The sequence below is a fragment of the Rhinatrema bivittatum genome, chromosome 5, assembly GCF_901001135.1.
Source record: "Rhinatrema bivittatum chromosome 5, aRhiBiv1.1, whole genome shotgun sequence".
In the NCBI taxonomy this organism is placed as follows: domain Eukaryota; kingdom Metazoa; phylum Chordata; class Amphibia; order Gymnophiona; family Rhinatrematidae; genus Rhinatrema; species Rhinatrema bivittatum.
Window position 1 is genome coordinate 338,752,496 of NC_042619.1, and position 15,119 is coordinate 338,767,614.

General features: G+C 45.4%; 1 protein-coding gene across 1 annotated transcript in view; it reads right to left on the reverse strand.

The window, feature by feature from the left end:
- SNRNP200 (small nuclear ribonucleoprotein U5 subunit 200) overlaps window positions 1–15,119 on the reverse strand; it is a 915,618-nt gene that overhangs the window by 749,420 nt on the left and 151,079 nt on the right. The window contains exons 8-9 of the mRNA XM_029604465.1: window positions 9,429–9,528; window positions 6,261–6,397 (exon numbers count right to left, since the gene is read on the reverse strand). Of these exons, the coding sequence (XP_029460325.1) occupies window positions 6,261–6,397; window positions 9,429–9,528 (237 nt within the window). The remainder of the gene's footprint in view (window positions 1–6,260; window positions 6,398–9,428; window positions 9,529–15,119) is intronic.

A 15,119-nucleotide genomic window follows, 5' to 3' on the forward strand; every position in this document is an offset into this window, starting at 1 on the left:
CTGGATCTTGTGTATAATGGCACCCAGCAGAGGCCATGGAGGAAAGGCATATAGTAGGATCTCCCGAGGCCATGGCTGTACCAGGGCATCGATCCCCTGGGATAGAGGATACCGCCTGCGGCTGAAATATTTGGGAACTTGAGCGTTTGACCTGTCCGCTAGTAGGTCCATGCCCGGCGTCCCCCACTGATCCATGATCATCTGGAAAGCTGTGGGCGACAGCTGCCATTCCCCTGGATTTAGGCTTTCTCTGCTGAGGAAGTCTGCCGTGGTGTTGTCCTTCCCGGCGATGTGGACTGCGGAGATGTCCTGGAGATTTACTTCCGCCCAAGTCATCAGGGGGGCTATTTCTAGGAATACCTGTTGGCTTCTGGTTCCGCTCTGTCGGTTGATGTATGCCACCGTGGTGGCGTTGTCTGACATCACTCTGACCGCTCTGTTGCGAAGTCTGTGGGCAAATCGCAGGCACGCTAGCCTGACTGCCCGTGCCTCTAGTCGGTTTATGTTCCACCCTGACTCTTCTCTGTTCCACCGCCCTTGGGCGGTGAGTTCTTCGCAATGCGCTCCCCATCCATTCAGGCTGGCATCCGTAGTGAGCAGGGTCCAGGTTGGGGAGGACATTCTTGACCCCCGGCTCAAGTGGCCGGACTGCAACCACCACCGTATCTGATTCCGCACTCTGGCTGGTAGAGGTAGGTGGGTGGTGTAGTTCTGTGATCGTGGGCTCCACCGAGATAGGAGGGCGCGTTGTAGTGGTCTCATATGAGCCCGTGCCCATGGTATCACCTCCAGAGTGGATGCCATAAGGCCAAGGACCTGTAAGTAATCCCAAGCTGTGGACCGGGTGGCGCTCAGCAGGGCCTGCAGACGACTCCGGAGCTTTGATCTTCTCTTGGAGGTCAGGCTGACCTTGTCTTCCTGGGTGTCGAATCGGACTCCTAGGTATTCCAGCGACTGGGAAGGCTGTAGGGAACTCTTGTTCAAGTTTACAACCCATCCTAGGCTTTCCAGAAGAGCTATAACTGTTGGTTGCCTGGTGGCTCTCCTCTGGCGACTTCGCCCGGATCAGCCAATCGTCCAGGTAGGGATGGACGAGGATTCCCTCCTTCCTGAGGGATGCCGCCACTACTACTATGACCTTGGTAAAGGTCCGCGGCGCGGTGGCTAACCCAAAGGGTAAAGCTCGGAACTGGAAGTGTTGGTCCAGGACCTTGAAGCGTAACTAGCGCTGATGATCTCGATGGATTGGGATATGCAGGTAGGCTTCCGACAGATCTAGGGATGTGAGAAACTCCCCTGGCTGTACTGAATTCTTGACAGACCTCAGAGTTTTCATGCGAAAGCTGGGGACCCGTAGGTATCTGTTGACTGACTTGAGGTCCAGGACGGGCCGGAAAGTGCCCTCCTTCTTGGGCACGATGAAATAATGCCCAGAATGCATCTCCCTCGCAGGCACTGGGATTATGGCCTTTAGGGACAGGAGCCTCCGCAAAGTAACTTCTAGGGCCTTCCTCTTGATGGGCGAACAAGGAGAGTCCACAAACCTGTCCGGCGGGAGTCGAAGAAAATCCAGGTAATACCCTTCTCGGATGATGGCGAGGACCCACTGATCCGACGTAATCTCGACCCACCTTTGGTAGAAGAGGGATAGTCTGCCCCCTATGGCTGCTACCCCCGGATGGGTCGGCTGATTGTCATTGTGGGGTACGGCCGGGACCCGAACCCAAGCCGGTTCCCCTCTTGTTGCGCCTAGGCTGAGAGGTCTGGTTCCTGGTCTGAGAACGAGGTTCTTGATAGCGAGTCCTGTAAGGATTGAAGCGCTGAGAGGATCTACCCCTGGGTGGCCTAGGAAAGGGGCGCTGGTTCCTCCTTGACCGGTCTTCTGGTAGACGGGGTAATGGAGAGGCGCCCCATTTATTGGCCAGTTTCTCAAGGTCGCTGCCGAACAGGAGGGATCCCTCAAAGGGCATTCTTGTGAGGCGTGTTTTGGAGGAGGAGTCGGCCGACCAATTACGTAGCCAGAGCAGTCTCCTGGCTGCCACTGAGGATGACACTCCTTTGGCTGCCGTACGTACTAAGTCGGAGGCTGCATCAGTGAGGAACGAGAGAGCCGATTCCATTTCTTCTCCTGGGGTGTTGCTCCTAGCCTGTGATAAACAGGAACGTGTCACCACGGTGCAGCAAGTCGCAATTCGTAGGGACATGGCTGCCACCTCAAAGGCTTGTTTCAGAATGGTGTCCAAGCGCCGGTCATGTGTATCCTTGAGGGCCGTCCCCCCCTCCACCGGAATGGTGGTGCGCTTCACAATTGCGCTAACTATGTCGTCTACCTGGGGGCACGCCAGCTTGTCCCTGGTTGCCGGGTCTAAAGGGTACATGCCAGCTAAGGCCAGACCCCCTTTGAATGAGGCCTCCGGCATATTCCATTCCAGATCGATTAACTGCTGAGCTACTTGCAGGAGGGGAAAATGGTGAGACGTTTGGCGCAGGCCCTCCAACAGGGGGTTCATTCTAGGTTCTTCAGGGGCATCGTGGCCCGGAATAGCCAGCTCCGACAGGCATTGAGCGATCAGGCCTGGAAGATCCCCTTTCAAAAAGAAGCGCCTCATGGTCCGATATGGTTCAACCCCCGAGGGCAGTTCTCCCTCCTCGGGGGACTCGTCGTCTTCCTCAGGGCAATCTGAATCCCCATCAGTGGGGGTTCCGGGTGGCGCGTGGCCGCGCCTAGGCCTTGAGGGTCCAGGGGCCGGGTCATCCGGTACGTATGGACCCGCTCAGGGAGCAGCCTGCATTGTGACAAAGGCATAAATCCCCTTAAATAATTCCACCCAGGAGAGCGAAGCGGGATCCGGTCTGAGGGATACCAGGTCCCTTGGGGCTCCCGGCTGCTCACTGCTGCCTGCTAGGCCCGGGGTGTTCCCTGAGGAACTGGCAAGTACACTGGGCTGTGACCGGCCCTGGCCTGGAACTCCCAGAGCCTCTTCACATTGGGCACATAGGGAGTCTACTTCCTCGCTCTGTGTGGCTCCGAGGTTGCATGCCGAGCAGAGGCTCATGCCTGATGCTGGAGGGACCGGCTCCGCTGACGCATGGGCTCTCTTACGCTCCATGTGTGCCTGGGAATGGATGTAACAGCGTGCGCCTAACAGCACAGTGTGCGCCTAACAGCGTGCGCCTAACAGCGTGCACCTAACAGCGGGGAGACAAACCAGGCAGGAAAATGGCGACCTCAGTGGCGGATTTGCCACCTAGGCAGACTCTGCGAATCCTCGCTTCCTCGGAGACCAACAAGTAAAGATGTACGCCTTACCTTGTCTTCGGCGCTTCCCGGTTGCAACCCGGGCGGTCTCCAGCTGTGGGGGGAGAGGGTGAGTATCGTCACCGCCACGCTCGAGGAAGTGCACCCGCTGCCTCTAGGCCGCGCCCGAACTCGTCTCGCTCGGGGGCCAAGTCCACGCCGGGACCAAGGCTGCCTCTATGCCGCGCCAGAGCCCTTCTCACTCAGGGGCTAGGTCCCTGCCGCGAGCCGGCCACCGGACCGAGGCCCTTACCTCCGAGGGACCACGGAAATCACCTCGGGAAACTCAACTGTGGGAGGGACCGACTGGTATCACCGCAGGAGTGCGGGGCTCGTCTTCAGGTAGGTTTCTTCTATGAATTTAGTTGTGTAGAATTTGGAAACACGCTCAGCGAGCGTGAGGTAGCTCCAAACTGCTTTGGAGACGGAAATTACTGAGTTGCTGCACTTCCTGTGGGGATATATGTACCCGTGCTGACGTCAAATCCGTCTCCAACTGCTAGCACGAGCACACTATACCCCACTTGTTTTGAGTCCGTCTGCTACACGCTAGGAAAGGTACAATTATGCAATACAGTGCAATCATTAAATGCAATACATGGGGCATCTGTGAAACAAGGGATATTTACAGTACAATCATTAAATGCAGTACATGGTTAAATACAAAGGTATAGATAATATACATAAATAGTGCTGGGGGGATATGAAAGGAGGAGTTTAAGGGTAAAAGACCTAGAGGGCGAGGAGAGGGGTGAAGGCGGGGGGGGGGGGGGAGGTAGAATAGGGGTGACAATAGAGATAGGGGCTCATGCGTAGGCTCGTGTGAACAGCCATGTCTTGAGGTTCTGTCTGAATTTCTTGGTGCAGGTCTCAAGGCGTAGCTGGGTGGGCATTGAGTTCCATAAGGAGGGTCCAGCAAGGGAGAGGGCTCGTTGTTTGGTGGCTGTTAGATGGAAGAGTTTGGGGGAAGGTGTTTGTATGGTTGCTGGTATGTCTGGACGAGGAACGGGTGTGTAGGAAGTCTGAGAACCAGTGCATGTCTGGGTGGTGGATGGCTTTGTGTATAAGGGTGAGGGTTTTAAATTGAATTCTAGCTGTGATAGGAAGCCAATGGAATTGTTTGAGGATAGGTGTGATGTGCTCTTTTCTGCGCGTGCCTGTTAATATTCGTGCAGCTGAGTTTTGTAGCAGTTGCAGGGGGGGCAAGGCTGTTCTTCGGGAGACCTAGGAGTAGCGTGTTTGAGTAGTCTATTTTCGATAAGATATGGGCTTGTAGGACCGTTCTGAAGTCGCTGAGGTACAGGATAGGTTTAAGTTTTTTGAGAGTGTGTAATTTATGGTAGCAGTCCTTGATAGTGGAGGAGATAAATTTCTGTAAGCTAAAATGAGGGTCGAGTATGACACCTAGGTCTCTTACTGTATGTGAGAATCTGGAGTGGGCGGTGGGAGAACTGGCTGTAGAGTTGAGTAGGGGATTGATGTCTTGGGGTGTAATGATCATAAGTTCAGTTTTGTTAGCATTTAGGGCTAGGTTCAGTTGGGTAAGTAGATTGTTGATGGAGGAGAGGGCACTTTCCCATCTTTTTAGGGCGTTGGAAATGGAGTCAGTGATGGGTATAAGAACTTGCACATCGTCTGCGTAGACGAAGTGTGGGAGATCAAGATTTGAGAGTAGGTGGCAGAGAAGGAGGAGGTATATGTTGAAGAGTGTGGATGATAAGGAGGAGCCTTGGGGGACGCCCCTTGTGATATTGATTGGCTCGGATTCGTGATTTTCAATTTTTACCTTTAAGTGTCTGTCACTGATGTAAGATTTGAACCAGCGAAGTGGGGTCCCAGAGATGCCGATATCAGCTAGCCTGTCGAGTAATATAGAATGGTTGATAGTGTCGAAGGCTGCGGAGATGTCTAATAGAGCTAGAATGAAGGTGTGACCTTTGTCAAAGCCTCTGATGACGAAGTCAGCGAGGGAGAGCAGTAGAGTTTCAGTACTAAAGTGCTTTCTAAAGCCGTGTTGTGATGGATAGAGTATCTGGTGCTGATGTAGGTAGTTTGACAGTTGCGTGTTTTTTCAAGGATTTTAGCGACAAAGGGCAGGTTGGAGAAAGGGCGGTAGTTGGATAAGTCGGCAAGGTCAAGTTTCAGCTTCTTAAGGATAGGTTTTACTATGGCTAATTTGAGCTGGTAAGGAACATCTCCAGTGGATATGGAGGTGTTGATTATATCAGCTAGTGGTTGGGAGATGCTGTCTGGGATTGTCAAAAGCATTTTGGAGGGGATCATGTCAGAGGGGTGTGTGGCTGGTCGCATTTTCTTGAGTATTGCAGAGATTTCGGAGGAGGTGGTGCTTTCAAAGGAATTCATTTTGGTGTCTGTGCTTTTAGGGGTGAATTTGGTAGGAGAAGGAGAAGGCGGAAAGCGGGAGGTGAGAGTGGCAATCTTGTTGTGGAAACATTGGGCAAGCTGGTTACATTTTGTGTTAGGGTCTTCGCATGGTGAGGTATTAGGAGAAGTTCTAGTGAGGTTAGAGATGACCAAGAAGGCTCATGAAGCAACTCCCACACATGCTTAGTAGGGCTAAAAGCTCTACTACCTAGGAGAAATGAGTGTTTGGTGCCACTGGATGACATCACACATATTATGGAGAATTCATCCTGTTTATCGACAGAAAACAAAGCTTCTATGTGGAATACAGCATTTAACATATCAGGAGAGACTATAAAAGATATTCACTTTGAAAAAAAACAAGGTAGTATAATATGATTCTTATGAGCATTCAGATTTATATATTATATGTTGCATCTGTCGCTGTCTATATTTACATATACACACTACAAATTTATTTACTTTAAAATCAAGATATGTTTCTTCACTTTAAAAGTCAAGTGACCATAAATCTTACACATTAGCTCTGAATACATACTTCCTCTGACTAAAACAAGACAGTGACCTGCACTCTTACCCTGATCAAGTCTTCCTTCTCAGTCTCATGCAGTTGATATAGGACCTTGGAGAGCTCAGAATCTGATTCCATTTTGCCCACGATCCTCTCTTTCTCAGCCTCACTCTGAGCACTGGCTAACAACGTACAGTATAAAACTGCAAAGAAGCAGGAGACAATTTGTTAGGGCCAAACAAGTGTGACAGTGCACTAATAAATGTGAGACTGCAAGAATGTTCCAGAAAGTTACAAAAGCAGGAGTCAGATAAGGTTAAAAAAATAAATAAAAGCACATTAAGAAGGCATTGAAGAAGGAGACAGAAAAAACTGTTTCAATATGGTTAACAAGTCAGGATGTATTCTGGCAAAGACTCAGGCATTCTAAATTTATCTGTGGTATTAAAATTTATCAGGATAAATGGGTTACGTCCACAGCAGAGATTGGGAAAGTTTTCAAACAATTTTGTCAACCACTTTACTCTGCTGCACCTGACAACATAGGGGTAATGAAGTAATGTTTGGTTGACAAACTTCCTCAGTTAACTGTAGAAAATATCAAGAGATTAAAATAGTCAGATTTCCGAGCAGAAGATGTGAAAAGGGAGTTACATTTGCACAAATCGCTAGGCCCAGATGGCCTTCCCTGTCTCTTTTAAAAACTGCTTCAAAATTCAGTGGCCCCATCGTTAAAAGATTTATTCATTCATATGACAGACAATGAGATAATGCCTAATATGATTAAAGTGGCAGCTATAACAAGGTTGCCAAAGCCAGATAAGGATTTGGCCTATCCAGGGTCTTATAGACCAATATTATTGTTAAATGTATGCCAAAATATTAGAAAATTACCTTAAATTGTTTATGCCTTATTTAATGTAGCCAGAACAAACGGGATTTGACTTTGGGAGACTGTCTGCTGTGAACATTTGGAGATTAAATGCTTTCCTGAGAAATTTGCAAGCACAGTAAGCCCAAAGACCCCTTGTTGGTCAGCTTTGATGCGGAAAAAGCTTTTGATAGGGTGTCTTGGACTTTTCTCTGCATGATACTGAGGGAATTTGGTTTTGAGGGATTTATTCAATTAGCTACTGGTCTCCTTTATCAAGATCTCAAACTCAGGAACTTTTACTTTAGGCTGAGGAACCAGACAGGGTTGCCCCTTGTCTTTCTTCCTTGTATGTAAGATATTATACAAAAGAGTACTGCAGATGTTCCCGTAAGCAAACATTTCAAAATTATGTTTGCTGATATCTTGATGACACTTACTGATGCCTGCACCTCGTTCTATGTTGTTCTGGAAATTCCCATGCCTTTTGGTAGTTTTTCAGGACAAATTGAACTTGACCAAATCTGAGGCGATAGATATAGAAGGAATTTGAGAAAGAGGCGGCCTGATTTTTCTTTACAATGGGCTGACATTACTATTAAATACCTGGGCATCCAGATTTACAGACATCCTGATAAGTGATATTTTTATAATATTCCGCAAATTATTAGGGAATTTCGTAAAAAACTGGACAGCTAGAACCACTTTCCCCTTTCCTTATCAAAATGTTTGGCTTTGGTTAAAATGATTTTAGTTCCCAAGCTTTTGTATGTTATGCAGATGGGTACCATTTATAATTTTTAAAAAAAAATCTAACGTTAATTCAGAAACTTTGCTACAGTTACATTTGCAAAAAAAAGGTAGGGCAAGATTAACTATATCTAGATTAAGAGTCCCAAAAGAGGAAGGTGGCTTAGGTTTCTCAAATCTGCATTTTATAACACTGCGTGTATTCAACGAATAATTAAAGAATAGCTAACCCGGAAGACCCACTAAGAAAGCTAGAAGAGAAATTTGCAGAGCCATATAGTTTGCCATACTTATAACATGCCCACAAAAAATCACTTCCCTCCTTATATAACTCAATCTCTATTGATTAGATCAACAAAAAGGGATTGGGGTTTTATTAGAAAGAATTTAGGGCTAGATTGGGATAAAACTTATTGTTTACCTATTTATGACAATCAACAATTTGCACGAAATCTTTTATATATACTACCTTTTATCAATTTACAAACTGGGAAATTACATTCTTTTGAATACTGCTGACAGAATGTACATTTACAAAACACAGATTTCCTTACATACCTGCAACTAAGCAGTTATATAAACACTCTGACAACCCCAAATAAAAGACGGCTAATTAATCAATCTTTTCAGCGCCTTACTCACTTAAGTAAAATAGAGTATCAATTACAATAATGTATAAATTCTTACATGATACTTTCAGTTACCTTGTCCTACAATCTTTAGCGGACATATGGTCACGTGATCTACAATGTGAGCTAGGGGATGAAGAGATCTGGGCATGTATTATACTGGTAAAGAGAGCTGTACAAAATGTTTTAAATAAAATAATATTCTGGATGAGTAAGGCATTTGCTGCCAAGATAACTATTTCCTCAATGTCTTAAATGTGCTCACTCCCCTGTGTCACTTGTACATTGTTTATGGGACTATGCAGCTATTCAAGATTTTTGGCAACAATTATTGCAATGCTTCACTTCAATATTTAAGGACAATTTTGCATGATCAGCCTCATCTTGTATTTTATGTTATATGGACCCTAGGCAAGCCTTGAAAAATAAGCAAAAACTAATGCTGGTGGAAAGGCTGTTTAACTGCATTGAAGCTCATTATTAGCTAAATGGCTAATCTGCACTGGATTTTTCTGCTTGGAGACTTTCTATGTTGGATCTTTTTTTGTTACAGCGGAAATCGATGGACAACTCCTACTTTAAAAAGAAACTCTTCTTCCAACAATCGTGGTCAGACTTCTTGAAGTCTTTGCCAGAGGATTTACGAACCAAAGTTAATTAAAATCTGCTTTTACCAGATGGAGTTATAGACAACTTGTGGAATTGGGATGATTCCCTTATTCATCCTTTCAGCCTATCCATGAAATGGTGTGGGAGGGTCAGGATTCCTGAGATATTTTGGAGGGTTTGTTTTCATTGATTTTGTATAATTATTGTACTGTGATCATTGTTATCCCTAATCTGTTTATTGTCACTTGACTATATATAATAAGATTTAAAAAAAAAAAAAATAGACAGAAAATGCAGAATGTATAGAAAACTTTGGTGGGTGAGAGAAAGGACAACAAAAAAAAAGGCCATAGTGTTAACAAATAAAATTCTTACTCATCATCCGGTGCTGCCTCAGCACTTTAATAAAATCAAACGTGTTAAAACCAAGTAGCAGAACCAGCTGATTCTCGCACTCACGATCATCACTGGCTGTCTAAGGAAGAGAAGAAAAAGTGGATAAATACATGGCCAAATCTACAGCCTATCTAGCAAACCCCCGACTCTCCCTAACAACTGTTATCAATACTGGATGTCAGTGGTAGGGGGAAGAAACTGGGTAAGACCAAGGTTTTTTCTGCCTTTATCCCACAATAAATTTTCACAGAATGGAGAAATTACTTACCTGATAATTTCGTTTTCCTTAATGTAGACAGATGGACTCAGGACCAGTGGGTTATGTGCTCTTCTGCTAGCAGATAGGAGACGGAGTCAGATTTCAAAGCTGACATCACTCTAGATATACCCCTGCAGTAACCTCAGCTCTTCAGGATTCGAAAAGCCATTGCAGATATATCTTTGCTTAAATAACTTGATTAAAACTTGATTGAATTGGTTCAACTGATTTCAAAACTGGAGACCGCCAGTGCACTCAACCAATTAACGCCGACACCGGTCAAAGTGTGGGTGTCTTGAACTAGGGGAGGCAGCGGCTTACCCGCTGATCTCACAGAGGCTCTGGACTCTACACTTTGCTGTGTGGTCCGCCTTTGCACCACCAGCGGTCATGACACCTGTCATTGATTATCCTCCTTATGTAGTGTACTTCTCTTAACCAAGAGGTCATGGATCTTCTGGGGAAGAATTATTTGGCTACGTAGAAAAAATGCATCCTTTCATGTAGCTCCTGGACTAAGTCCAGGGACTATACAGATCCAACAGAAGAAAATAGGATAAAGCATAAACATTGGCAAGTTAAATGTAACACATTGATAAGACAGGCTGAGAGAATTTGAAAAGAAGTTGGCTGTAGAGGCAAAAACTCACAGTAAAAACTTTTTAAAATATATCCGAAGCAGAAAGCCTGTGAGGGAGTCAGTTGGACCGTTAGATGATCGAGGGGTTAAAGGGGCACTTAGAGAAGATAAGGCCATCGCGGAAAGATTAAATGATTTCTTTGCTTCGGTGTTTACTGAAGAGGATGTTGGGGAGGTACCCGTAATGGAGAAGGTTTTCATGGGTAATGATTCAGATGGACTGAATCAAATCACGGTGAACCTAGAAGATGTGGTAGGCCTGATTGACAAACTGAAGAGTAGTAAATCACCTGGACCGGATGGTATACACCCCAGAGTTCTGAAGGAACTAAAAAATGAAATTTCAGACCTATTAGTAAAAATTTGTAACTTATCATTAAAATCATCCATTGTACCTGAAGACTGGAGGATAGCAAATGTAACCCCAATATTTAAAAAGGGCTCCAGGGGCGATGCGGGAAACTACAGACCGGTTAGCCTGACTTCAGTGCCAGGAAAAATAGTGGAAAGTGTTCTAAACATCAAAATCACAGAACATATAGAAAGACATGGTTTAATGGAACAAAGTCAGCATGGCTTTACCCAGGGCAAGTCTTGCCTCACAAATCTGCTTCACTTTTTTGAAGGAGTTAATAAACATGTGGATAAAGGTGAACCGGTAGATATAGTATACTTGGATTTTCAGAAGGCGTTTGACAAAGTTCCTCATGAGAGGCTTCTAGGAAAAGTAAAAAGTCCATGGGATAGGTGGCGATGTCCTTTCGTGGATTGCAAACTGGCTAAAAGACAGGAAACAGAGAGTAGGATTAAATGGGCAATTTTCTCAGTGGAAGGGAGTGGACAGTGGAGTGCCTCAGGGATCTGTATTGGGACCCTTACTGTTCAATATATTTATAAATGATCTGGAAAGAAATACGACGAGTGAGATAATCAAATTTACAGATGACACAAAATTGTTCAGAGTAGTTAAATCACAAGCAGATTGTGATAAATTGCAGGAAGACCTTGTGAGACTGGAAAATTGGGCATCCAAATGGCAGATGAAATTTAATGTGGATAAGTGCAAGGTGATGCATATAGGGAAAAATAACCCATGCTATAATTACACGATGTTGGGTTCCATATTAGGTGCTACAACCCAAGAAAGAGATCTAGGTGTCATAGTGGATAACACATTGAAATCGTCGGTTCAGTGTGCTGCGGCAGTCAAAAAAGCAAACAGAATGTTGGGAATTATTAGAAAAGGAATGATGAATAAAACGGAAAATGTCATAATGCCTTTGTATCGCTCCATGGTGAGACCGCACCTTGAATACTGTGTACAATTCTGGTCGCCGCATCTCAAAAAAGATATAATTGTGATGGAGAAGGTACAGAGAAGGGCTACCAAAATGATAAGGGGAATGGAACAACTCCCCTATGAGGAAAGACTAAAGAGGTTAGGACTTTTCAGCTTGGAGAAGAGATGACTGAGGGGGGATATGATAGAGGTGTTTAAAATCATGAGAGGTCTAGAACGGGTAGATGTGAATCGGTTATTTACTCTTTCGGATAGTAGAAAGACTAGGGGGCACTCCATGAAGTTAGCATGGGGCACATTTAAAACTAATCGGAGAAAGTTCTTTTTTACTCAACGCACAATTAAACTCTGGAATTTGTTGCCAGAGAATGTGGTTCGTGCAGTTAGTATAGCTGTGTTTAAAAAAGGATTGGATAAGTTCTTGGAGGAGAAGTCCATTACCTGCTATTAAGTTCACTTAGAGAATAGCCACTGCCATTAGCAATGGTTACATGGAATAGACTTAGTTTTTGGGTACTTGCCAGGTTCTTATGGCCTGGATTGGCCACTGTTGGAAACAGGATGCTGGGCTTGATGGACCCTTGGTCTGACCCAGTATGGCATTTTCTTATGTTCTTATAATGAAAAGCACTGGTCCAAGTACAGACCCCTGAGGCACTCCACTGTCTATCCTTTTCCACTGAGAAAATTAACCATTAAATCTGTTTCCTCTCTTTTAACCAGTTTGTAATCCACAAAAGGACATCGCCTCTTATCCCATGACTTTTTAGTTTTCTTAGTCGCCTCTCATGAGGGACTTTGTCAGACGCCTTCTGAAAATCCAAATGCACTACATCTACCAGTTCACCTTTATCCACATGTTTATTAATCCCTTCAAAAAAATGAAGCAGATTTGTGAGGCAAGACTTCCCTTGGGTAAATCCATTTTGATCGTGTTCCAATTAAACCATGTCTTTCTGTGATTTTAATCTTTAAAATAGTTTCTACTATTTTTCCCGGCACTAAAGTTAGGTTCACTGGTCTATAGTTTCCCGGATCATCCCTGGAGCCCTTTTTAAATATTAGGTTTACATTGGCCACCCTCCAGTCTTCAGGTGCTATGGATGATTTTAATGATGTTATAAATTTTAACAAATAGTTCTGAAATTTCATTTTTTAGTTCCTTCAGAACCCTGGGATGCATACATAGAAACATAGAAATGACGGCAGAAGAAGACCAAATGGCCCATCGAGTCTGCCCAGCAAGCTTCACACATTTTTTTCTCTCATACTTATCTGTTTCTCTTAGCTCTTGGTTCTATTTCCCTTCCACCACCACCTTTAATGTAGAGAGCAGTGATGGAGCTGCATCCAAGTGAAATATCTAGCTTGATTCGTTAGGGGTAGTAGCCGCCGCAATAAGCAAGCTACACCCATGCTTATTTGTTTACCCAGACTATGTTATACAGCCCTTATTGGTTGTTTTTCTTCTTCCCTGCCGTTGAAGCAGGGAGCTATGCTGGATATGCGTGAAGTATCAGTCTTCTCCCATGCTGTTGAAGCAGAGAGCCATGCTGGATGTGCATCGAAAGTGAAGTATCAGGCACTTTTGGTTTGGGGTAATAACCGCCGCAACAAGCCAGCTACTCCCCGCTTTGTGAGTGCGAACCCTCTTTTCTTCTCCCCTGCTGTTGAAGCAGAGAGCTCTGCTGGATGTGTGAAGTATCAGTTTTTCTTCTCCCCTGCCGTTGAATCAGAGAACTATGCTGTATATGCATTGAAAGTGAAGTATCAGGCTTATTTGATTTGGGGTAGTAACTGCCGTAACAAGTCAGCTACTCCCCTCTTTGTGAGTGCAAATCCTTTTTTCCACATTTCCTCTTGCTGTTGAAGCTTAGAGCGATGTTGGAGTCACAGTAAGCATGTGTATGTTTATTTAATAAGGGTATTGACTCCAGGCAGTAGCCATCATTCTGGCGAGTCACCCACTCTTCATTGGCAGCTTCTTGACTTTATGGATCCACAGTGTTTATCCCACGCCCATTTGAAGTCCTTCACAGTTCTGGTCTTCACCACATCCTCCGGAAGGGCATTCCAGGCATCCACCACCCTCTCCTTGAAGAAATACTTCCTGACATTGGTTCTGAATCTTCCTCCCTGGAGCTTCAAATCGTGACCCCTGGTTCTGCTGATTTTTTTCCTACAGAAAAGGTTTGTCGTTGTCTTTTGATCATTAACACCTTTCAAGTATCTGAAAGTCTGTATCATATAACCTCTGCTCCTCCTTTCCTCCAGGGTGTACATATTTAGATTATTCAATCTCTCCTCGTACGTCATCTGATGAAGATCCTCCACCTTCCTGGTCGCCCTTCTCTGTACCGCCTCCATCTTGTCTTTGTCTTTTTGAAGATACGGTCTCCAGAACTGAACACAGTACTCCAGGTGAGGCCTCACCAAGGACCTGTACAAGGGAATAATCACTTCCCTTTTCTTACTCGATATTCCTCTCTCTATGCAGCCCAGCATTCTTCTGGCTTTAGCTATCGCCTTGTCGCATTGTTTCGCCGACTTCAGATCATTAGACACCATCACCCCAAGGTCCCTCTCCTGCTCCGTGCACATCAGCCTTTCCCCCCCCAATCGAATACAGTTCATTCGGATTTCCACTCCCCATATGCATGACTTTGCACTTCTTGGCATTGAATCTCAGCTGCCATATCTTCGACCACTCTTCCAGTTTCCTTAGATGCCGTCTCATTCTCTCCACTCCTTCCGGCGTGTCCACTCTGTTGCAGATCTTAGTGTCATCCGCAAAAAGACAAACCTTACCTTCTATCCCGTCCGCAATGTCGCTCACAAAGATATTGAACAGGACCGGTCCCAACACCGATCCTTGCGGTACACCACTTAAAACCGCTCTCTCTTCAGAGAAGGTTCCATTTACTATCACACATTGTCTTCTGTCCGTCAACCAATTTGCAATCCAGGTCACCACCTCGGCACTCACTCCCAAGCTTCTCGTTTTATTCACCAGTCTCCTGTGCGGAACCGTATCAAAAGCTTTGCTGAAATCCAAGTATATGATATCGAGCGCTCTTCCTCGATCCAATTCCTTGGTTACCCAGTCAAAAAAGTCAATCAGATTTGTCTGACAGGATCTTCCTCTGGTGAATCCATGCTGCCTCTGGTCCATCAATTCTCCCGACTGTAGATAGTTCACTATTCTCTCTTTCAACAGTGACTCCATTACTTTTCCCACCACTGAAGTGAGGCTAACTGGTCTGTAGTTACCAGCCTCCTCTCTGTTCCCACTCTTGTGAAGCGGGACCACCACCGCTCTTCTCCAATCACTCGGCACCACTCCCGTTTCTAGGGATCTATTGAACAGGTCGCACAGCGGTCCCGCCAGCACATCTCTGAGCTCCCTCAGTATCCTTGGATGAATCCCATCAGGCCCCATGGCTTTGTCCACTTTCAGATTCTTTAGCTCTT